This window comes from Anarhichas minor, unplaced genomic scaffold, assembly GCF_050575085.1.
Source record: "Anarhichas minor isolate MPS153535 unplaced genomic scaffold, ASM5057508v1 ptg000058l, whole genome shotgun sequence".
NCBI lineage: Eukaryota > Metazoa > Chordata > Actinopteri > Perciformes > Anarhichadidae > Anarhichas > Anarhichas minor.
In genome coordinates this window covers 9,591,637-9,612,987 of record NW_027466504.1, presented here as the reverse complement: position 1 = coordinate 9,612,987, position 21,351 = coordinate 9,591,637, and the positions used below count along the sequence as shown (strand labels likewise).

Here is a 21,351-nt window from a genome sequence, read left to right as displayed (position 1 = left end):
GTCTGGGCCTTAAAGAGGCTTTAGTTCCATCATAGCAATATTTCTATAATGTCAGGCCTTCACATACTGTTTGCTCTGATCCCAGTCGGCACACGTTATCAGTTGGCACTGATAATGTGTTATAATCTCATTGGCCCTCGTCTGTGGTTTCATCCAATCAGTGAATCGACCAAACAAGTTCACTGTGACTGCACTATTAGTGATGTCAATATTGACTAATCCATCACGGGCAGGTACCGTATATTCTGTCCATGCACGGGATCATTCCCTAGTCCACGTCTCATTCAGGTGTAACCTTTCACCTCGTGTGAGTAATGTAACACAAATAATTGCTTAAAAACAGTTCTGTAAGTATGCCAGTTTGTTGCAAGTGCTACCCGTCTTTATATAAAGATCATAAAGATCTTTAGAGCTGTAGTGTTACTGCAGATTACTTGTTTCGGTCATGTAGCTTAGTGCGACTGAAGTAGTACTTGAAATGTGCACTCTGGTAGTGGTGGTGATTCCCATGAGCACTCTGGCATTTCCTCATAGCGTACCTAATACACCAGACAGTCCCTTCACAGGATCCACTGTGGTCAATGGATTTAACACAAACTTTTGTGCTTACAGCTGTGTTGGAATTCAAAGTCCCACACACGAAAACCTAATGGAAAGAGGATGCCGTGGATGGATAGATAGATATCGCCACCTAGTGGTATGATAGGGCACTCTTTAAAGTACAGACTTAAATTTTCATACCACAGAAAACGTGTTGTATTGTTGCTTCAAAATAAGCCATAAACCCTCAAAAGAAATACAGAATGGCACAAATCAATCTTGGGAAAGTAGGATTTATTCAATGCCAGTTACAAATGTATAAAAAAGGCTAATGTTCTGTAAGAAAACAATGTAAAGGAATTCACAGTTGGAATCCATTAGAAATACATTCAATTTCTTAAAAAACTATAATGCATTTTAACACTCCACTGAGCCTGGTCATGATTGCAGAGTGTTTTCTTTTTATTTTCTTAGTGCATCTTTCTATAAATTCTTTAAATAAACAAAATGTGTCGAGGATCTGGTAAATATATCAGGCCTGATTCATGAGACCCCATTAATAACAAAAGGGGAATTTAGAGAAAAATAAAGAAAAACAACAATAATTACGCACAGAAAATGAATGGGCAGAGTTGGTTGGGAGCAGCTGAGGACATGCTACATGAAGTGGAGGGGTATTACGCATGAATTGGGTAAATAAAAGCTAAATGCAGATTCAGAGTCATTACTAAGGTTGATTTTGCGTCGATAAAAATGCTAGATGCTCGGCTAGCCTACCGTTTGACTTGTTTTTCTCACCAATATCAAGCTGAAATCTTCTGATTCATCAATATTTGCAAAACGAATGTGCATCTTTGATAACTGTGGCAGCTGAGGCCACGTCTTATAAACAAGAATGTTGGGACTGATCCAACTGTCCATTCCTGAGGTGAAGTGCAGCTATTTTAGAACACTTGATGTTGGCGGATTGGTCTCGTCTCATAAGTCAGTCATGAGTTTTTCTTAGGGTTGGTTTGGTACTACTCTAATCTCAGAGCCCAAGAATGCAGATCATCAAGATGTTTATTTTCCCCCCCAAGCACTAGTTTTGCTTCTGTAAAACTGTTCCATTACCAAACAAAAAAGCCCCAAAAGCATATGAAGCATAAAACTTAGGTTATAGCTATGCAAACAATATGCTCCAACCCTTAAAAAAAAAGTATTTAAAAGTGTACACGAGAGAAGAGCTTTGAGTTTAAATTTATGGAGGCAGAATATGAGGAAAAAGGCATATGTGCAGAGTGTTAGAAACAATTAGAAAACAAGAAATTAGGAAAAAATTATTCACCTCTATTAGTGCTGCAAAGGAATGGAAGACCTTAATGTTGGCAGCCTCATTCTCCAAGACTTCCATAAATAATGGAAAAGGATGGACCACGGACCAGAGGACAGGGACTGTAAACATGAAGACATTCTGCTTACAAGACACTCGGTCTCGTGCAGGGTTTTAAAGTGGCATCAGACCCGTGGGTTGGAGCAAAGATGGGGCTTGGATACGTGTCCATGCAAGGCCCCGGGGACGACAGGTTTCCATTTGCTATGACTGGTCACTTGGTGATGGCAGGACAGAAACACTCAAATACTTGTCAGATGCTCTTGAGCAGGTCAATGCATCCCTGCAATAGAGTCACGTTGTTCTGTAGACAGAGGAGAAAACAGTATTGATACTCCTGAAGAAGTCATCTAACATCTCACCAAATAAAGCATATAAATGCACGCTTCTATCCCAGTAACAATCTGCATTTGCAAGTGAAAACCAGAGGTGTGTTAAAGGTGCTAAATTTGAAATGAGTAAGTCAGTAAATAGTTATTTAATAGTATGCATATTTATAATATTCTTTCATTGTTCAACACATGGTATTGCAATAGAGGCATTAAATATAAGACCGTAGAATAGAAAGAAAGTTAGTTTTGCGCATTACTTTGTAGGCGGATGTTACTGGTGTACTTGGATAATACAGTTGTTCCCTTCAGGCCAAAATAACAGAGGCGTAGCTCTGCTGCTACCTGCTGATTTTGCAATGGAACAACCACTTAGCTTTTACTTCTCATCATTGCACGTTTTTTGCTGTAAGCACCGTTAGCTGATATAGCCACCGGCTCAGTTGTTGCAATGTGTAGAGCCGTTTGAAGGCAATCCCTCAACACAGATATGCTCTGAATTTGGAATTTGACACCTTTAAACTTAATGTCTAAATGATCCAATGTTTACAACTTCCAGTGACACACTGGTAGAATGTGGTGAGGTTCCTAACCACACCTTGCCATTTGTGTTAGTTTCAGTATTCCCCAAATGACTAACTATTGAATTCAAGCTAAACCAGTGCTAACCAGGTACACAACTGATTTTGTATTCTCTGTTTAATCATTCATTTTATATTATTTATAATATTATTTTTACATGTATTATCTTTCTAACATTTGATGATGAGTGAGATATCACTGATGATGTTTGCAGGTACAAGTGAGATTAATTAATCACACTATGGCTGTGTAATAGTAATTGATTATCAAATCTACATATTAAAGACACGATGCGTATGTGTGTAAAAGTCGGTCGGCTGTATTGTGCTGCTCACCTTGGCATGCTTTATCTCCAGCTCGGCCATCTCTATGAGGTTCTTCCTGAAGGCCACAACGCGTCTGCCCTTGAAACTGGTGAGTTCTGTGAGGATAACAGTGTCCGGTTAAAAAAAGGGCTCGCACAGCGCGTACCATTTTACACACAAGGCAGCAAGTACAGCACGGATGCACAAACCTTTCTTCCCAGACTCCGAGAGCTTGTCAAATTTCTGCAGGCACTGCTTCTGGTGCTCCTCTGCCTGGGGAATGTCCTTGCTCTTCAGTCGAGCCTTATCCAAAGCCTTGTTAGAGTTCTCGTAGTCAACCAACGCCCGAGCTCGCCTGTACAGAAGGTCCTGACATGTTCCAGATTGTTTAAAACATGAGAAATAAAAGAACACACACACAGAGACAGAGAGAGCTAGCCTTCATTTGGAAAATATATAGCAATACATTGCGCTCAATGTCCAATAATTCGAAAAAGGTAATTTCATTTTTGCAAGATTTTAACAGAAGATGTACTGGACAGAAAATAATAATGATCAAGAATACACACACTTTTCTGTATAACATGGTTTCGTGCTGCTCCTCAAATGCAAATATTTAAATTTGAATAAATCTGTAATTAGTCCTTGTGCTGAATACAACAAATATAAACATCTCTGATCCCATGCTGACTGGAAAACGGCTGCCTTGCTGCTGAGATATGTAGATTATCAAAGCCATGTTTGTTTGTTTGTTTGTTGCAGTGAGCGTTTGATAGTTCAATAAGTATTGTTCTGCCTGGGTGGAACGGGTCACATTGTGGCAGAAGATAAACATTTCTCACCTTGGCAGCTTGGATGTCTCTCATGTAATATCTGAGCAGCTCTGTGAGTTTCAGCTCCTGGTCAGATGCTACTCTTCCCTCTACTTTCTGCAGGAACACAAATTAAGACATGTATGCATGTACTCATCAGAACTAATATCTACAAAGCTGTGTTGGTAATTGAAGTTTTACTTACTCTGAGCTTCTCAAACAGGTCTGCCATCTTCTCCAGGTGTCTGAGGAAAGAAAAGTAAAGCCATAACATGGAAAACTCTGCACAAAGTATGTCCTGGCATGAAAAACATTAAATGATATATTAATCTCACTTTTTATTTGCTGTGCTGTCATCAGCAGAGAGACTGTTCAGAGTGGCAGAGATGTGGATGTAGTCATCCGCAATATCTGTAAGAACAGAAATTAGCAATCAAAACTAAACAAATTCCAAATATAAATGGATTTATTCTACTAAACTCTAAATCAGCAACAAAGAAGTCGTGTAAAAACCCTGTAGTACTTTTGTGCGAGCGTGTCATTTTCTCTGCTTTGGCAGTGGAATCTTTTATCTTGCTGTAGTAGTCAAGCAAGAATGTCTTCTCCTGCTCAAAAAAATCATCCACTTCCTGTGTAGGACACAAACAGACAAAGGTAACTGGGGGGGAAGTGGCTACAACATTGTGACTGTAAAGACGAGTATAATGTAAGTAGATCACGCACGAGCCTCACCTTTATTCCTGAGATAAGGACCTCATCAGCTGACTTCACCATGTTTTTAAAGAATCCACCAAACATTTCCTTGGCATTCTTTCTTCTCACAGTGAGCTAAAATGACAGAATTTAGACAGGATACATGTAAAACCTATGAGTGGAATGTGATATATTTGTTAAAACGCATTATATGTTGTTGTGGAAACTAAGTAGGGAAGTAATGTTTGTGATTTTACCAATACTTCCTTGTTTTTGTATTGTATCACAATATAGTCCATAAAAACATGTGGCCAATGTTCTTTTATCACACTACATCTTCCTTAAATAAAGACTTTAAATCTTATGTTAAACAACACAGCCACTGACTGACAAAGAATGCATAGATAACTGCTGATCACAGCAGGATGTAAGCCATGTGTCACAGGTCTCCAGTAAACTCGACTTCCTCTTTTCCAACTGACAACTCGGGAAAGGAAGTCAGCATAACGGGGAACTCACATCCTGGTCATACTCTAAGAAAATCTGGAAGTTTCTGTCTTTGCATAAAATGGGGTGAGAGGACAATCTCTGCAGGAAGACTTCGTGCACTTGGACAGTTTTCTTGAACACGGCCAGGTACTCACTGAAAACAAAATAAAACAGATAGAGCAAGATGTTTTTTTCAAAGCTCTAACTCGACACCGTCTATAGAATACAATGCACATATGTTGTTTTGGTTGAGTGTCACACTCACGCCTCCAACTCCTGCTTCATTTTAGTGTACTCCTCCTTCGTCATAGTGGCTTCACCTTCCCCCAGTTTGTGCATCTTCTCTCTTGGGCTCTCAAAGTCAGGCTTTGGGGGCACTGGAGGAATCTATGAATGATAAAGCAGGAAATAAAAAATGACTTAAGATTCATGACAGGTTAAATGATCTTTATAAGTCCAACTTACAATTAGGCCGGCATAGTCCTCTGTCTCAACCAGAGTGTCGTGTAGCCAGATGAAGTCTTCATGCTGCCTGGGAACGGAGAAGTCTGGCTTCTGAAAAGAGCTAAGTGTGGTCTGGGAACAAACATAATTCAATAGTATTTTCGTTAAGAAAACAACATATCAGCAACTACCCTTATAGAATGCTTTTACGGGTAGTGGTAGAGTCATGTGTTGGAATACAAACATTTCTTTCTTTACCTTTGTATGGACAGTAAACTTGACTTTGTCCCTTTCACAGAGTGCATCAGGAATGTCAATGAGAAGAGAGGCATCATGGTTTAGATCTACAGACACAGAGCGCATCTAAGGAGAAAGAATACACCAAAGTTACCAAAAACTGGCTGATCAAAAAACTTCATTTGTCATGTACAAATGCATTTTTAATGTGCTTGTGTTCACTTTGTTTCAAATCTGGCTTTCGAAAAATATCCAACAGGTCTCTCATCTGATCATCATTTTGAACAATATCATAAAAGCCATTCGTTTCTGTTGGCTACTGAGGATTTAAGCTTTGAAAAGTGGGACTGCCTGTAGCAAGGACATCAATAAACAGCTCATAACTGTTGCAACATTGCATAACGGCCCTTAGAAATCACTCTTCCATGAGTTTAGAGATAGAAGTGTCTGAGGGGTGTTTGGTAAAAGGTCTGGAAGCAGTTAGTTTTGGATCTAATAGTATGTACAGACTCCAGTCTTGCTTTGGCTTAAGGACTAGTTTGTCAGCCTTGTTCATCCGTTACATTATGGCATAAAGAATGAACAGTCTTCACTATTTACTCTCTTACTAACAAATGCATATACACACAAACCTTATACTCAGTTGTCAATTTATTAGGGACACCCATTGCAGAGGATACAATGTTCTGTGTTTTTGTAACTGTTTTAGAGAGGTGTTTATTCAACTTAATAGACATTTTAGAGGGTGTAGCTGTGTAGTCTCACCCCATTAATAAAGTTATTTTGATAGTAAGAATGCTAAATAATTTTAACGTATAATAAACGTAGAAGAAAATAAAACTTAATGCCACACAGAGTAACGTATTTTACTTTTCTCTGTGTTGTAAGGAAACCATTGCCTTCACTGTTGTACATTTACCATAACAAAGGACACTTTTTGACTGCATAAATGCAGTTTGACACCACTGGTGTAACGCAACCCAATTCTCGTTAGATTAATCGATAACACGTTTGCTAGCTTTAGCCAGCGGCTAGCGTTATGTACACAGAAAACAACACAAGTTAGCGGCAATAACTTAGCCAGAGAGCAACCGCTAATGTCAGCTAATAGTTGCCTTAATGCTACCAGGGCTGACTTGTACTGCAATGTACATGCAGACACATTTAACTCACCTTTTCCTTATTGCTTTCGTCTATGGTGGACGTCATGATGGGACTGAAATCGACGGAACGGAAAGAACAGGCCAGCAACCCAAATAACAAAACTATCTGCAAGAAGCTCTGCCCCTGCTGCTCGATGCCTGACGAACTGTCAAACCCTCCCGATGATGACAGTTAAAGCCCGCCTTAAAGCCAATTTGATTGGACAACATCGACTTTTCAAACACTACGATTTGCTTTCAACCGAATCACTCATATACCACCCTTCAAGTTTCTGTTCATGTGGTTTTATATCAATGCTTTATGATAACTTGTTTTTTTTTTTTAAATGAATATCGCATTTCGTTATCATTAGGTAACGGATAGATGAGGCGTGGTACGCTTAAAAGTAAATGAAAGTAAATAACATGAGTACCACCCATTGACAGCACCACGGGCTCAATGACACACTACGCATTATGGGTAATGTAGTTACTATCCTTTCCCCGGAACTTCATGTCCTTTCTACGGAAGTGTGTGCGGCCGGAGAGGCGCGTCGTATGGAAACAGTGGTGTTTGTTTGGATGAGTTGCTCTGGAACATGTTGGGGCAAGTACCGTCACCAAAATGAAGGGAATATTCTTTAACGTACCGTGAAAACACTGAAACCACTGCACGTAGGCGTTATGTAGTTAGTTAACTACTAAGTTGTAGTGTTCTGGTTCTGTGAAGTGGTCACAATGTTCATTTTTAAACGCGTGGTGTGCGTTGGAGGTACCATTGTCCCCCAATGCACCGCCCTCTCTGTGAGCAATTTCTCAGCATACCGTTGCGTAAGATCCCCAAAGAGAAACAGTCCGTACAGCTCAGTGGACAGTGAGCGCTACTCTTCTCTTGTGAAGTCTGTCATGTCATCCAGGGTCAGTTCCCAAACACCCGAGACCCTCCAAGCGGAAGACGAACACGTTTATGGACCTGTTGTCAAAGCTCCAACGCCCTCCTCAAGACCAGAGATGAGGGTACCCAAAACCCTGCACCCCTTCTTACACTTCCAAGAGACTCTACAAGCGGAGGAGCCAGAGTCAGGACCTCCAGTCCGGATTTTGTTAAACCGGGCGGGCAGGTCTTCCGTTCCGAGTGTGACCCGCATCCTTCAGCAGACGCTCTCCCCGGAGCAGATCTTCTACCTGGAGAGGTGGAAGAGGAGGATGATCGCAGAGCTCGGAGAGGAAGGCTTCAAAGAATACAGTCAGAGTAAGTTTTGTAACCTCAATGGAAGCTGCTACTGAAGTATGTGTGGTGTGGTAGCTTAGATGTGGGGTCTGTAGAGGCAGGACAAACTGAAAAGTGACCAAAGGATGCTGTTTTCAACCAGAATTATTTAGGCAAGGGAGGCTCTTCCATTCAGCTGTGGAGGACATCCTGGTGTCAGGTGCAACTTGGAAGAACAGAAATCCTCCGGAGACTTCAGAGTATCCACCTGAGGTGCAGGGATACATGGAGAGCATCTCTCACGTGCTGGAGGATGTCGGAGCAGTGAGAGCCACTGAAAGCACTGTGCATCACGACACGCTGAACTATCTGGGAATTGTGGATTGTGTTTCTCGCTACAGGTAAATATTGTGGTTTGCAGACAGCGGTGGGCTCTACTGTTTCTATACCTGACTTGACGGCACATTTATGTCTGCAGGGGCGTACTATGTGTTATTGACTGGAAGACTTCAGAGAAGCCTAAACCATTCCTGAGCAACACATATGACAACCCTGTTCAGGTGGCAGCCTATGCCGGAGCATTGAACAATGACGGCAACTACAAATACCAGGTGATCTACCGAGATAAACGATGTGGTCATCTTTTATTTCTCAGCTTTTCACCCAGATTGTTCACCCATCTCTCAGATTCTGTACTTAAAACATAAATGACATAATAGCAAACACATTTAATCTTTCTAATTATTGTGTGTCTGCTAAAGTGTGTCACACAAAACGTCATACCCCACTTGTTTCTTCTCAGGTTGAAAATGGACTCATTGTAGTAGCCTACAAGGATGGCTCACCGGCCCATGTTCATCAGCTGAGCTCAGAGCTGATGTTGAAGTACTGGACAACTTGGTTGATTCGTCTCGAAGAGTTCACAGAACAAAGGTAAACCACTGAGCAGGTTTTTCAATCCCTTGAAAAAACGTTTTCAATTCCACTTTGTTTTTAATGAATCATGGATTTAATTCAGAAATAATTGCATTAATTCGATTTGATTATGTTGTTATTAAAAAATAATCAATAAGGAGTATTGGCATTACCTGTAGCTCTGTCACAACTTTTAATTTGAGTTACTCCTAGCACCAGAGCAGTCTGCATAATAAAATGTCACGCTCCTGATCTTTTATTGTTATAACATGTATAACAATAAAAACTATATACTATTAACAGTTACAGAGAGGCAGTCGTTGACAATGAACGTCTTAGACCTCATGCTCCCTCCAACTGTGCTCTTACAGATAATAATAGACAAAGATAGCTATAGAGACAAATCACGCCAAAAACCAACAAATCTAAGTAGAATCTAAGAAATGAAGTGGTGCAGCAGCTAAGATAGATGAATGAAATAGCCTGGTTAGTAATAGTAGAATGTATCAACTGTAAAGTAAACAGGTTATGTAGTGATGCAGTATTTACATGAGAACATAATTGTCCATTAATATGTTTTTTTTAATCATAAAGTAATAAATATGCACACAATTGACATTAAGATTTTTTTAAATTTTCATTTCAGATCCAGTCATGCATCAAGTGCTTTTGAGCAAAAGAGATGAGATGTTTGAAGGGAGGTCTGCAAGGGCATGTCCATGAAGCGCAGGTCACTTCAGTTTAAGGCAACTGAACCTGAAGTGAAAATATAACACGCTCCCATGCAGTAGGAGGATACAACCCTAAACCCTAATTTCTTTCCCCTTTTCTACACCGGGAGCAACTTATCATTTTAGAGGCCTTGTTTGAGGTATTTAAAGATCATTGAATTCAAACCAGGCTTCCCTGTATGAGGGGTCCTCAACAAAGCCCAGGCTTTTAAAGAGCCTGTGGGAGACCTCGTTCTCCTCCTCTACGAAGCCGTACACTGGGTACCCCTCAGTGTGGAGTCTCTTGGCCATGACGCTGATCAGGACTTTGGTGTAGCCTTTCCCTCTGTGCTCTGGCAGAGTGTACAATATGCCCATCGCACACGACGCGTAGGTCAGGATCCAGGATGCGGGCTTTCCTTCTGCGTCCAGCACGCAGCAGGAGGGGAAGTTTGCGAGCATGTTCCAGATCATTCTGACGGCGTCCTCGTTCTTTCCAAACTTCCATGTCTGATTCACCAAGCCAACGTGTGATTCATCCAGAGAGCTTAGTGAGATCCCTGAGCTGATGCAGAACAGAGCGGAGTCCTGTTTTATTAATGAACTATTAAACCTAAGATCATGATTTAGTCACACACTAGACACTAGCTCGGCCCTACCTGTCTAGAGAGGGCAGGTTGGATACGTCCTCCAGTATCATCAGGTGACACACTGACACTGCTGGACACGCCTTTTTCTGATGCCACTGCTTTGACTATCTCCATGTGGCGAAGATTGATTCCTTGGACAGAAGTTATGAAGGAAATGCTTTTAATAAATGTGTGAAACTTGATTTGGTATTTGTATTTCTTTTGAGTTCTGAGAATTTTTTAAATACAGAATTAAAGATTTCAGTCTACCAGAAGTGATTTCATTCTTTGTCTTGAAACCACAAATGTGCAAATATTGATGTATTAGGAAGACAAAAAGAGGTCACAGCAGGTCCATTTCCATTTTTCCATTTTCCTCCGCTTATCCGGGGTCGGGTCGCGGTGGCAGCAGGCCAAGCAGGCTGACCCAGACCTCCCTCTCACCGGCAACATGTTCCAGCTCATTCTGGGGGATCCCGAGGCGTTCCCAGGCCAGCTGGGAGTCACAGCAGGTCCCTCTGCTATTGTAAAGAAGCAGTTAATGAGTATGTTTTTACATAGTCGTCTTAGAATAGAGGGCATCAATTCCCTTATAAGAATCCCCTGTTATCACATCTCACATCTTAGTTTAGTTCAGTTTTGATATGGACATCACAGTAGTATTACAACTGTAATATATATTTATGCTTTTTTACAACACTTGTCCACAGAAGGCTTTATAAAAAATAAATAGAGATATATCAACAAACACATACACACAAAAAACATACAAAGGATACGAAATACAGGTGTGTCTGCAGGAGCATTAAGTTTGAGAACAATGTTGGTTCTCTTAACCATGATTTAATACCTCTCCCTATCTTCTTCTTTCTTCTTCACCCGTTTTATTTTTACTAGCTCTTTGGCCGTATAATCATTCAGATAATGTAATGGCACTAAGGCACAGATCTTTGCACTTCTTGTGATGAAGGAATATGGCATAAAATGGTTGCATGATATGCTATAACGAATCGATGGGAGGACTTTGAACACAATAAAAGATGAGATGTTCAAACTCTAAGCTAGTTTTATACCCTAAAGACACCAGTGCATAAGTGCAATGATAGTTTTTCAACATTCATAGGGCTACACCATGAAATCAATGTGCTAAGAAAAGAAGAGAATAAAAGATGAATGCTGTGATTATTATTCAAGAGACGATGAAAAGAGCAAAATAGCTTATTGCTGTCACCAAGGCAAAGGTACCGGGTCCAGTCAATAACGGAGGACTTCCTCATGGTTTCCTCTAGAATAGATTCATCCTTTGTAAAAACCATTATGTCCTTCAAGAGATCACCCTTCTGCAAGAAAAGAGAGATGTGAAGATGCTGTATATGCAGAAATACGGATACATATATATACATATCTTACACATAGATAAGTAGTTACCTGCCCATATTGTGATTTGCAGACAAGGACATTGAACTCTGGCCATCTGTCCGCAAAGACCCTCACAGGGTCTGATCTGACTCTGTTTATGAGGACCAGACAACCATGAACCTTAAAAATGAAATAGTTACATTGTAATCCAAAGAATGGCAGCATCACTTATTGAGACAGTGAATATGTTTAAAGGTGTTATCAAGCAAACAATATATTATAGGCTAATATTAGTCATCGACTTGCAAAAGGCTATATAGATTGTATTATTTATTATACTAGCTCGGACACACCTGTTGTGACCGAGGTAAATATCTTTCCAGATGGGTCGCAGTCATTTTCAGCTGCTCTCCGGTCAGTTCCATGGTCACTTCTTTCCAGTCCGGAGGATCAATGAAGCCGTACAGAGTGTACACTATTCAACTGATTGGGAACGCAGTGAGTGAATGCTGGGCGAGCGTTTTTTTAGGGCGTTTTTTAGTGGGCTTCTGACTCGCACTTTCGACACTTAAACTGTCGGTGGACTTTGCCCAGCAGTTGTGAAAGAGGTATTCAGATCTTTAAGAAAAATGGAGAGAATTGCCACGTTGTAAAAACTACTCGCAAAAGTTTTGCATTCAAAATCGTACTCAAATAAAAGTAAAAAGCAGACTGGTCCAAAATAATGTACTGTACTTAAACTGGTCAAATCTGGATCAAAACACTGAGACCCTCAAGGCTGTTTTAAAGCTTCAGAATTGTGAAGCCTTTGTTTATTACAGAAACAAATAAAAGACATAACGTCCAGTCAAACGTGTGTCTCCAATAGGAAACCACTGTCTTGAGATACGTGGAATTGAAGCCATACTGGAAGCAGCTGTCTTCTAAAGGATCGGTGTAGCGGGTTCTGTCAAATTTCATGCATTTTTCATGTTTCAAAGAGAGTATGTTTTTCTAGACCCTCAAGGCTGTTTTAAAGCTTCAGAATTGTGAAGCCTTTGTTTCTATAGTTACAGAAACAAATAAAAGACATAAAAAGTTCTGTCCTTGACCCTGAACTAAATTGTCACTGAGAACACTGGAGCTTAGACAGCAATGTGAAAAGAAAAACATACTCTCTTTGAAACATGAAAAATGCATGAAATTTGGGGATTTTTATTTTGGGGAACCTTATTAATTGCACTGGCGTGCATACAATGAGATAGCCTCTATAGAGGATGTACGAACATCATCTGATGATTGTTCAGTGCTGACAGAGTGCAAAGAATGAATCAAGGGCTTGGTTTACTTTGGAGCTCTCCTCCAAACTCCTGAACCTATTATGAAAAGCTGACATTGTTATTGTTTATTTGTGTCAGTTAATGCCTCTTTCACATACACCACCATTATAACAGTCCAGGTTTTGATTCAATGCTTTTTGGAGAGCCGATATAATGTGTAAACATAACATTTTAATCACATTTTCATTCACTAAAACGTTACGTTTACCTGATAACGTGTCAGCTGTACATTCAGTCATGAAAGCTTCAAAATCAAAAGTTGAACTCAGACCATGCCGCCCTGTATGAGGGGTCCTCAATGAAGCCAAGGTTTTTAAAGAGCTTGTAGGAGACCATGTTGTCCTCCTCTATGAAGCAGTACACTGGGTAGCCCTCGGTGTGGAGTCTCCTGGCCATGGTGCTGACCAGGACTTTGGCGTAACCTCTCCCTCTGTGCTCTGGCAGAGTGTACAATAAGCCCAACGAACAGTAATCATACACCAGAATCCAGGACACGGGCTGACCCTGGCCGTCAGTGATGCAGCATGATGGGAAGTTGCTGATGAGGTTTTTAATGTTCATGTAACTCAGCTTGTTCCCTCCGAACTTCCAGGTTTTATTCACCAAGTCAACGTGGGAGAGGTTAAGAGATGAAATCCTTGATTCAAGCTCACTGTGTAGAGAATCAGATAATGACAAACCAATGAAACAGTAATATTTTACTATTCACTGATGTTGATATAAGCTAAATATGCAGATATATCCTTAAAAGTACATTTTAATGATCTGACTACCTGTCAGCTGCTGGTGTGGGCAGATGACTGCTGTCTGGCAAATATAGAAGATGCACCAAAGTATGGACTTTGTTGTTGACTTCTCTGTCAGAAGACACTTCTTTGAGCATGGTCGCATGGGAAACGTCAGATCCTGGAGGACAAAAATGATTTACATGCTTATTGCCATTCTGTTATTCTTCTAAGAGTTTACAACAGTCGTGAAGGAAATATTCACCTCCTTTACTCATTATAAATAGAAATACCACAATGTAAAAATACTCCATTGCAATTTAAAGTCCTGCATTATCTAAATGTAGTACTCAATGATAAACACTGTCTGCAGTGACCTTAACTCACCAGTAATTAAAAAATACGTGCTCCAGTCAATTACATTCTCTTCTGTCAGCATTTTCCTTAAAATCTGGTCATCCATGCTGAAGTAGGTCACCTTTTTCAAGAACTCCAGGGTGCGCTTGTTCTGTGAAATAAACGACAGGTTCAGCAATCAAGTGGCCTCCAGAAACACGACGTATGTACAATGTTTCCAATGGTATGTGACCTCACCTTGGGGTCAGGTCGACAAATGATGACCTTAAAATCAGGCCACGTATCAACGATGACCTCCAGTGTGCTTGGTTTCTTCCTGTTAATCCCAAATATGAAGCCGTACACCTGCACGCACGAAAAGTTTAGAGCGACAAATGTCAAGACACTGTGATTACATGACATAATGAGGAACGTGTTTGCAGCCGTCTACCTTAAAGCTCTTGGGGAAGTGTTTTAGCAGAACTCCTTCAGCGATCTGTAGTTCGTCTTTGTTTAAGAGCTTCATGTTTGGGGAGTGGAGCTTCTTCACTGATGCAGTTTAATCTGCCCGTCTGTTTCAACTGCTCTGTTCAAATATAAATGTTCCCAGCCTTTATAAATTATTGACAGTCTTCTTTTTCTTGTTTCTCTTCTTTTTCTTCTTCTCTCAGTTTATTGGCGGACTACAAACCAACGTGTAAGGTGCATGCCGCCACCTACTGTACCGGAGTGTGTAACATCTTGACTTTATGACAGTCATCATTTAAACACAATAATAATGTTATTTATCAATAAAATAAAAAACAAACAAACAAAACTTTATATGGAAGTTATATTCTGGAAAATAAACCCGTTCCATTCAATAAATTAAATAAAGCCCTTTTAATTTATCTTTCAATATACCTAAGGGTGAACTCTTCTGTTCTTTTTCGTTGTGTTTTTACGCATTTCGGACAGCAATAGTAAACTATTATTTGAAACTGAGGTTTTTAAATGCAGACTTTATTCCACATTCACCCGGTCAAAGTCAATCAAATAAAGTATGTACTATAACACCTTTTGATTCATTCACAGTTTGATTTGAAGTGCTCTTACTGAGAAGTGTGTGTGTGTGTGTGTGTGTGTGTGTGTGTGTAGAATACATTAGCTGCTGAGTAATGTGTCCCCTTTTTATTTCAGTTTAGTCTATATGTTGTTCATAAATGTATGGACATATCTGCTGAAATTCCTCAGACCAGGTGTTAAATGTATAAATCCTCACTGTTCCCTCAAAACAGCCCGAAATATCAGCTGGCAACATTGTTTGATACTAAAGTGTATGTAAAGAAACTTAATAGGTGGATGCATTATGCGCCAATAGTGATATTTGACCTCCCAAGCATTTGTATCCCCTCCTTCCTCAGACCAGGTCAGTGATGGACGTATGAAAGCCCAACAGACCAATATATGTGCTGTAAAACCATTTGACTCCAAGGTCAAGGGATGAATGCAATATTAAGCCTCAGGAGCTTTTACCTCAAAGGAATATGTATAACGTCATCAAACTGTTTAACACAATAATAGTAATTCCATAGATAGCAGTGCATAGTGTATTTGGGATAAGAAAACTGTTAAACAAGTAAATGAGCAGAAAGACCCAACAGGACTGAAGAACTTGGCATGAGCATGAACCAGAACAACAAAACACACATGTAGCCTTAACATAACTAAACATTTTTTAGACGAAGTAAACAAGATAAAGAAATAAATAAAAACACATTGGAAATAAATAACTGTAGTAATAACTTCAGGTAACACCTTAAAACTGCCCGCCCCATCATATAGGACTTTGGCTAGTGCACAGAGGGCAAAGCGAAACTTATAGAATACCAGACATTTAAATGATTTCTATTTGACAGGAAAATACATATTGCTCTATTTGAAGGTTATTCTGCAAACAATGAAGATTTCCCACGTAGTTCTCTTTCTAGCAAGTCTCGTTCAACAATGTGATGTCATTCAGCCATGGGCGGCTCCACACGGTGAATGTGCACAGGTAAGGCTGAGGAAGAAAGGTTTACACACATTATATATACACACACACACACACACACACACACCATGAATAAAACACATAGCGTTTAGTCTTTGAGATTATCATAGTCAAAGATCAACATTTAGTTTTTCAGGAGCAGATTCATTTAATTTATCAAATATTTTCGTCTTTCGATGGTGTAGTAGGCTAATGTTCAAATTATATGTTAAACTTAGTCATAAGGTTAAATATGACGCTACTAATTCCGACTTCTCTCTGTGGTAACAGCAACAAACATAGCTGGATGGTTCAAAGAGGGGAAGTATAGAATCGTTTCACAATCGGATAGTGTGGTCTACTGTTGAAGGGAGAAGTATACTGTATGACATTTAAAAATTGTGTCTAATAACTCCCAAAAGCAAAAACGGGGGGGATGATTTTCATCCAGAAGCTGAGGTTGTAGCCTCTTAAAAGTCATTACCTGAGCCTGTGCTGGGTCTTCGTGGATGGCACACACATCATTTGCACCGTCCTTCCTGCAGGGGGTCTTCGCCATTCTCACAGTTATTACGTACTTCATACCAGCCACCACCTGTAAGGTGAAGTGGGTGGGTGGTGGAAATACAGATCCCGGTAAACCGTAATGCTAAAGCAGTTTAGAATACAGCAGATTTCAGGTCTACCAGCCATTACATTTCAGACAAGTTTAAATGAACACATGCTCCAAACAACTTTTCATTATCAGCTTATCATCATGTCTGTCAAACATTTAGTGTTATCATACCTGATGTATTTTATACAGCGATTCTTATTCTCAGACAGGAAGCGAAATAACGAGAAAGACCTGTTTGTTCTTGTGTTTGTTCTTGTGTTTGTTCTTGTGTGTGCGTCCGAGACAGACGTCACACTTTTGGTTTGTAGTCTTTCTAATTATGTATCTTCACACTCTTAAACTTCAACAGTTTTATGACAAAATTAAACTTGCCAAATTATCTTTTAAATTGACAAATGTGTAATTCACCACAATTTGAACGGGATTAAAAAAAAAAGATTAGTCTCTCTTGTTGATACCGTATACAGTAGATATATATAATTTATTTTATATTTAAAATGAGCACAGGCTTAAGCAGCCAGGCCAAACACCGCGGCCTACACTGGATTGTGTTGCCATCACAAAGTATGTGAAATAAAGTTTGTAGAGATTCCCAGATCCAGATGAAACGTTACTAACCTGACTCTGAGCCTTGACCACTTCTGCCACTTGGCTGAGGTACATACAGTTACTGCGTTTGTTGTGTTCGGCGACGGAATAGTTGAGAGCATTACGCAGACCTTCGTTATTCGGATCTATATCTATACAACCCCCTACCATCTTGGCTCCTGACCCGACGGTGAAAACCGCTGCCAGGACAGGGAGGACAATCTTCCACAACATGTTTGTGTCACTACGCTCTCAACACTAATAATAAAACAACAACAGCTCGACGTCGTCTCCTTTTTTTTTTTTTTTACAAGGAACGACGTCACGGCTGTTTGAGTGGCACATCTCGCGGCCAATCAAACCATTGTGTTATCGCTTCACCACAGACACTTCAGGACTTCGTTTTCAGCAGCCAGTTGACGGTGTATTTGTTTGGTGTACCGCTGAATCCCGCACATGGTGCACAAAAGAAGACAAGTCAAAAGTATTCCTCTTGGTGAAGGCTGGTGGGGAGCAGGAAAGAAGCCACTGTCAGAGGATGATAAAATCTATCCCTTCAAAGTGCAAACCTCAGATGAAGATAATGCGGTACTTTTGAGCTGTTCATTTAAATTCTTTCATCACCAGTTGTCAAATAAAAAATAACAATAATGAGACATTAACATGTTTGTGTGGTCTTATTCAACAGGACCTTCATGAGCGCATTGACAGAACCCGCTACACCGATCCTTTAGAAGACAGCTGCTTCCAGTATGGCTTCAATTCCACGTATCTCAAGACAGTGGTTTCCTATTGGAGACACACGTTTGACTGGAAAAAGCAGGTGGAAGTGCTTAACCAGTATCCACACTTCAAAACTAAAATAGAAGGTACACAGCCCGAGCTGAAGCTACAGGGTTTGCTTTGCTTTAGAGTAATAATTTGGATATTTGGCCAAAAATCTGTCCACACGCTACTTTCTTTTCTCTTCACACCAATGCTTTTGCATCACTGCAGGATTGGATGTGCACTATGTCCACGTGCGACCACCACCCTGTGAGAATCAGAAGGTTGTGCCTCTGATGCTGGTTCACGGCTGGCCTGGCTCCTACTAACCCTCACCAACAAAACATATCTAATTTTGTCTCATTCTAGAGTGCCATATAACATCTGTTAAGGATAATGTACCAATTAATATTGTGTAAATGCCTACTTTTGAGTGCTATATGTACAACAACTATATTCTATATGTTATACACAAAAACGTATTGACAGAGGACCATGTCATAGTACACCACAAAAGCTCTTCAGTAAGAAGAACTATACGTATACAAATAATGTACTTTACTTAAACTGGTCAAATCTGGATCAAAACACTGAGACCCTCAAGGCTGTTTTAAAGCTTCAGAATTGTGAAGCCTTTGTTTCTATAGTTACATAAACAAATAAAAGACATAAAAAGTTCTGTCCTTGACCCTGAACTAAATTGTCACTGAGAACACTGGAGCTTAGACAGCAATGTGAAAAGAAAAACATACTCTCTTTGAAACATGAAAAATGCATGAAATTTGGGGATTTTTATTTTGGGGAACCATATTAATTGCACTGGCGTGCATACAATGAGATAGCCTCTATAGAGGATGTACGAACATCATCTGATGATTGTTCAGTGCTGACAGAGAGAAAAGAATGAATTAAGGGTTTGGTTTACTTTGGAGCTCTCCTCCAAACTCCTGAACCTATTATGAAAAGCTGACATTATTATTGTTTATTTGTGTCAGTTAATGCCTCTTTCACATACACCACCATTATAACAGTCCAGGTTTTGATTCAATGCTTTTTGGAGAGCCGATATAATGTGTAAACATAACATTTTAATCACATTTTCATTCACTAAAACGTTACGTTTACCTGATAACGTGTCAGCTGTACATTCAATCACAATAGCTTCAAAATCAAAAGTTGAACTCAAACCATGCCGCCCTGTATGAGGGGTCCTCAATGAAGCCAAGGTTTTTAAAGAGCTTGTAGGAGACCATGTTGTCCTCCTTTATGAAGCAGTACACTGGGTAGCCCTCGGTGTGGAGTCTCCTGGCCATGGTGCTGACCAGGACTTTGGCGTAACCTCTCCCTCTGTGCTCTGGCAGAGTGTACAATATGCCCAACGCACAGTAATCATACACCAGAATCCAGGACACGGGCTGACCCTGGCCGTCAGTGATGCAGCATGATGGGAAGTTGCTGATGAGGTTTTTAATGTTTATGTATCTCAGGTTGTTCCCTCCGAACTTCCAGGTTTTATCCACCAAGTCAACGTGGGAGAGGTTAAGAGATGAAATCCTTGATTCAAGCTCACTGTGTAGAGAATCAGATAATGACAAACCAATGAAACAGTAATATTTTACTATTCACGTATGTTGATATAAGCTAAATATGCAGATATATCCATAAAAGTACATTTTAATGATCTGACTACCTGTCAGCTGCTGGTGTGGGCAGATGACTGCTGTCTGGCAAATACAGAAGATGCACCGAAGTATAGACTTTGTTGTTGACTTCTCTGTCAGAAGACACTTCTTTGAGCATGGTCGCATGGGAAACGTCAGATCCTGGAGGACAAAAATGATTTACATGCTTATTGCCATTCTGTTATTCTTCTAAGAGTTTACAACAGTCGTGAAGGAAATATTCACCTCCTTTACTCATTATAAATAGAAATACCACAATGTAAAAATACTCCATTGCAATTTAAAGTCCTGCATTGGCTAAATGTAGTACTCAATGCAGAAATGTTACATGGATACTCAACAGTGATGCATTAATGTGTCATAGTAATAATGCATATTTTATAAGCTTGCCAAACTGTTTTCGGCGTAAAATTGTATTTGTGAAGTAACCAGGCCTACAGCTGTCAGAAAATATACATGTAAGTAAAGAAAAGGTACTATCTACTCCTGAATTGTAATGGAATTGAAGTATAAAGTGGCATGAAATGTCAGTACTCAAGCAAAGTACCATTATCTAAACTGAAATCAAGTACAGTTCTTGAGTAAATGTACTTAATTAACGGTAACTTAGTTACACTACACCACTGAGTTACACTGCCACAAGTAACCTGTGGCCCGTCCAACGATAAACACTGTCTGCAGTGACCTTAACTCACCACCAATTAAAAAATACGTGCTCCAGTCAATTACATTCTCTTCTGTCAGCATTTTCCTTAAAATCTGGTCATCCATGCTGAAGTAGGTCACCTTTTTCAAGAACTCCAGGGTGCGCTTGTTCTGTGAAATAAACGACAGGTTCAGCAATCAAGTGGCCTCCAGAAACACAACGTATGTACAATGTTTCCAATGGTATGTGACCTCACCTTGGGGTCAGGTCGACAAATGATGACCTTAAAATCAGGCCACGTATCAACGATGACCTCCAGTGTGCTTGGTTTCTTCCTGTTAATCCCAAATATGAAGCCGTACACCTGCACGCACGAAAAGTTTAGAGCGACAAATGTCAAGACACTGTGATTACATGACATAATGAGGAACGTGTTTGCAGCCGTCTACCTTAAAGCTCTTGGGGAAGTGTTTTAGCAGAACTCCTTCAGCGATCTGTAGTTCGTCTTTGTTTAAGAGCTTCATGTTTGGGGAGTGGAGCTTCTTCACTGATGCAGTTTAATCTGCCCGTCTGTTTCAACTGCTCTGTTCAAATATAAATGTTCCCAGCCTTTATAAATTATTGACAGTCTTCTTTTTCTTGTTTCTATTCTTTTTCTTCTTCTCTCAGTTTATTGGCGGACTACAAACCAACGTGTAAGGTGCATGCCGCCACCTACTGTACCGGAGTGTGTAACATCTTGACTTTATGACAGTCATCATTTAATTTAAACACAATAATAATGTTATTTATAAATAAAATAAAAAACAAACAAACAAAACTTTATATGGAAGTTATATTCTGGAAAATAAACCCGTTCCATTCAATAAATAAAATAAAGCCCTTTTAATTTATC

General features: G+C 39.9%; 7 protein-coding genes across 9 annotated transcripts; 2 read left to right on the top strand and 5 right to left on the bottom strand.

Annotated features, from left to right (window-relative positions):
• Positions 1-817: 817 nt before the first annotated feature.
• Positions 818-7,137, bottom strand: snx5 (sorting nexin 5). Its single transcript, XM_076077357.1, has 13 exons — positions 6,977-7,137; positions 5,825-5,929; positions 5,588-5,698; positions 5,388-5,509; positions 5,153-5,276; positions 4,673-4,768; positions 4,464-4,569; positions 4,276-4,351; positions 4,146-4,185; positions 3,971-4,057; positions 3,338-3,497; positions 3,159-3,244; positions 818-2,216 (listed from the first exon to the last, which is right to left on the bottom strand). The coding sequence occupies exons 1-13, from the start codon at positions 7,010-7,012 to the stop codon at positions 2,166-2,168; spliced, it is 1,200 nt and encodes a 399-aa protein (XP_075933472.1). The 5' UTR covers positions 7,013-7,137; the 3' UTR covers positions 818-2,165.
• Positions 7,138-7,469: 332 nt separating this feature from the next.
• On the top strand, positions 7,470-10,684 carry mgme1 (mitochondrial genome maintenance exonuclease 1). The gene is made up of 5 exons (XM_076077358.1): positions 7,470-8,197; positions 8,319-8,556; positions 8,634-8,766; positions 8,958-9,088; positions 9,717-10,684. The coding sequence occupies exons 1-5, from the start codon at positions 7,684-7,686 to the stop codon at positions 9,754-9,756; spliced, it is 1,056 nt and encodes a 351-aa protein (XP_075933473.1). The 5' UTR covers positions 7,470-7,683; the 3' UTR covers positions 9,757-10,684.
• On the bottom strand, positions 8,783-12,247 carry LOC142933174 (glycine N-acyltransferase-like protein 3; the record flags this gene model as incomplete). Its single annotated transcript, XM_076077307.1, is given in 6 exon segments — positions 8,783-10,345; positions 10,440-10,496; positions 10,498-10,561; positions 11,641-11,749; positions 11,838-11,948; positions 12,122-12,247. Coding segments are annotated over 6 exon segments (867 nt in total), but the record flags the coding sequence as incomplete, so codon positions are not given.
• On the bottom strand, positions 11,855-15,575 carry LOC142933224 (glycine N-acyltransferase-like protein 3). 3 transcript variants are annotated; one of them, XM_076077361.1, is made up of 6 exons: positions 14,600-15,575; positions 14,407-14,514; positions 14,200-14,320; positions 13,861-13,993; positions 13,296-13,739; positions 11,855-11,948 (listed from the first exon to the last, which is right to left on the bottom strand). In XM_076077361.1, exons 1-5 carry the CDS (start codon positions 14,672-14,674, stop codon positions 13,340-13,342), a joined length of 837 nt encoding a protein of 278 aa, XP_075933476.1. In that variant the 5' UTR covers positions 14,675-15,575; the 3' UTR covers positions 11,855-11,948; positions 13,296-13,339. The 3 variants fall into 3 exon arrangements, with proteins under 3 accessions (XP_075933476.1, XP_075933475.1, XP_075933474.1); XM_076077360.1 differs by lacking the exon at positions 11,855-11,948 and adding an exon at positions 12,245-12,386; XM_076077359.1 differs by lacking the exon at positions 11,855-11,948 and having other exon boundaries at positions 12,546-13,739.
• Positions 15,576-15,723: 148 nt separating this feature from the next.
• Positions 15,724-17,675, bottom strand: LOC142933228 (cystatin-like). The gene is made up of 3 exons (XM_076077366.1): positions 17,394-17,675; positions 16,644-16,754; positions 15,724-16,189 (listed from the first exon to the last, which is right to left on the bottom strand). The coding sequence occupies exons 1-3, from the start codon at positions 17,595-17,597 to the stop codon at positions 16,115-16,117; spliced, it is 390 nt and encodes a 129-aa protein (XP_075933481.1). The 5' UTR covers positions 17,598-17,675; the 3' UTR covers positions 15,724-16,114.
• Positions 17,676-17,744: 69 nt separating this feature from the next.
• LOC142933227 (epoxide hydrolase 1-like) lies at positions 17,745-20,525 on the top strand. The gene is made up of 3 exons (XM_076077365.1): positions 17,745-17,951; positions 18,052-18,232; positions 18,360-20,525. Exons 1-3 carry the CDS (start codon positions 17,820-17,822, stop codon positions 18,455-18,457), a joined length of 411 nt encoding a protein of 136 aa, XP_075933480.1. The 5' UTR covers positions 17,745-17,819; the 3' UTR covers positions 18,458-20,525.
• On the bottom strand, positions 18,901-21,234 carry LOC142933225 (glycine N-acyltransferase-like protein 3). Its single transcript, XM_076077363.1, has 5 exons — positions 20,906-21,234; positions 20,713-20,820; positions 20,506-20,626; positions 19,819-19,951; positions 18,901-19,697 (listed from the first exon to the last, which is right to left on the bottom strand). The coding sequence occupies exons 1-5, from the start codon at positions 20,978-20,980 to the stop codon at positions 19,298-19,300; spliced, it is 837 nt and encodes a 278-aa protein (XP_075933478.1). The 5' UTR covers positions 20,981-21,234; the 3' UTR covers positions 18,901-19,297.
• Between the last annotated feature and the right edge of the window lie 117 nt (positions 21,235-21,351).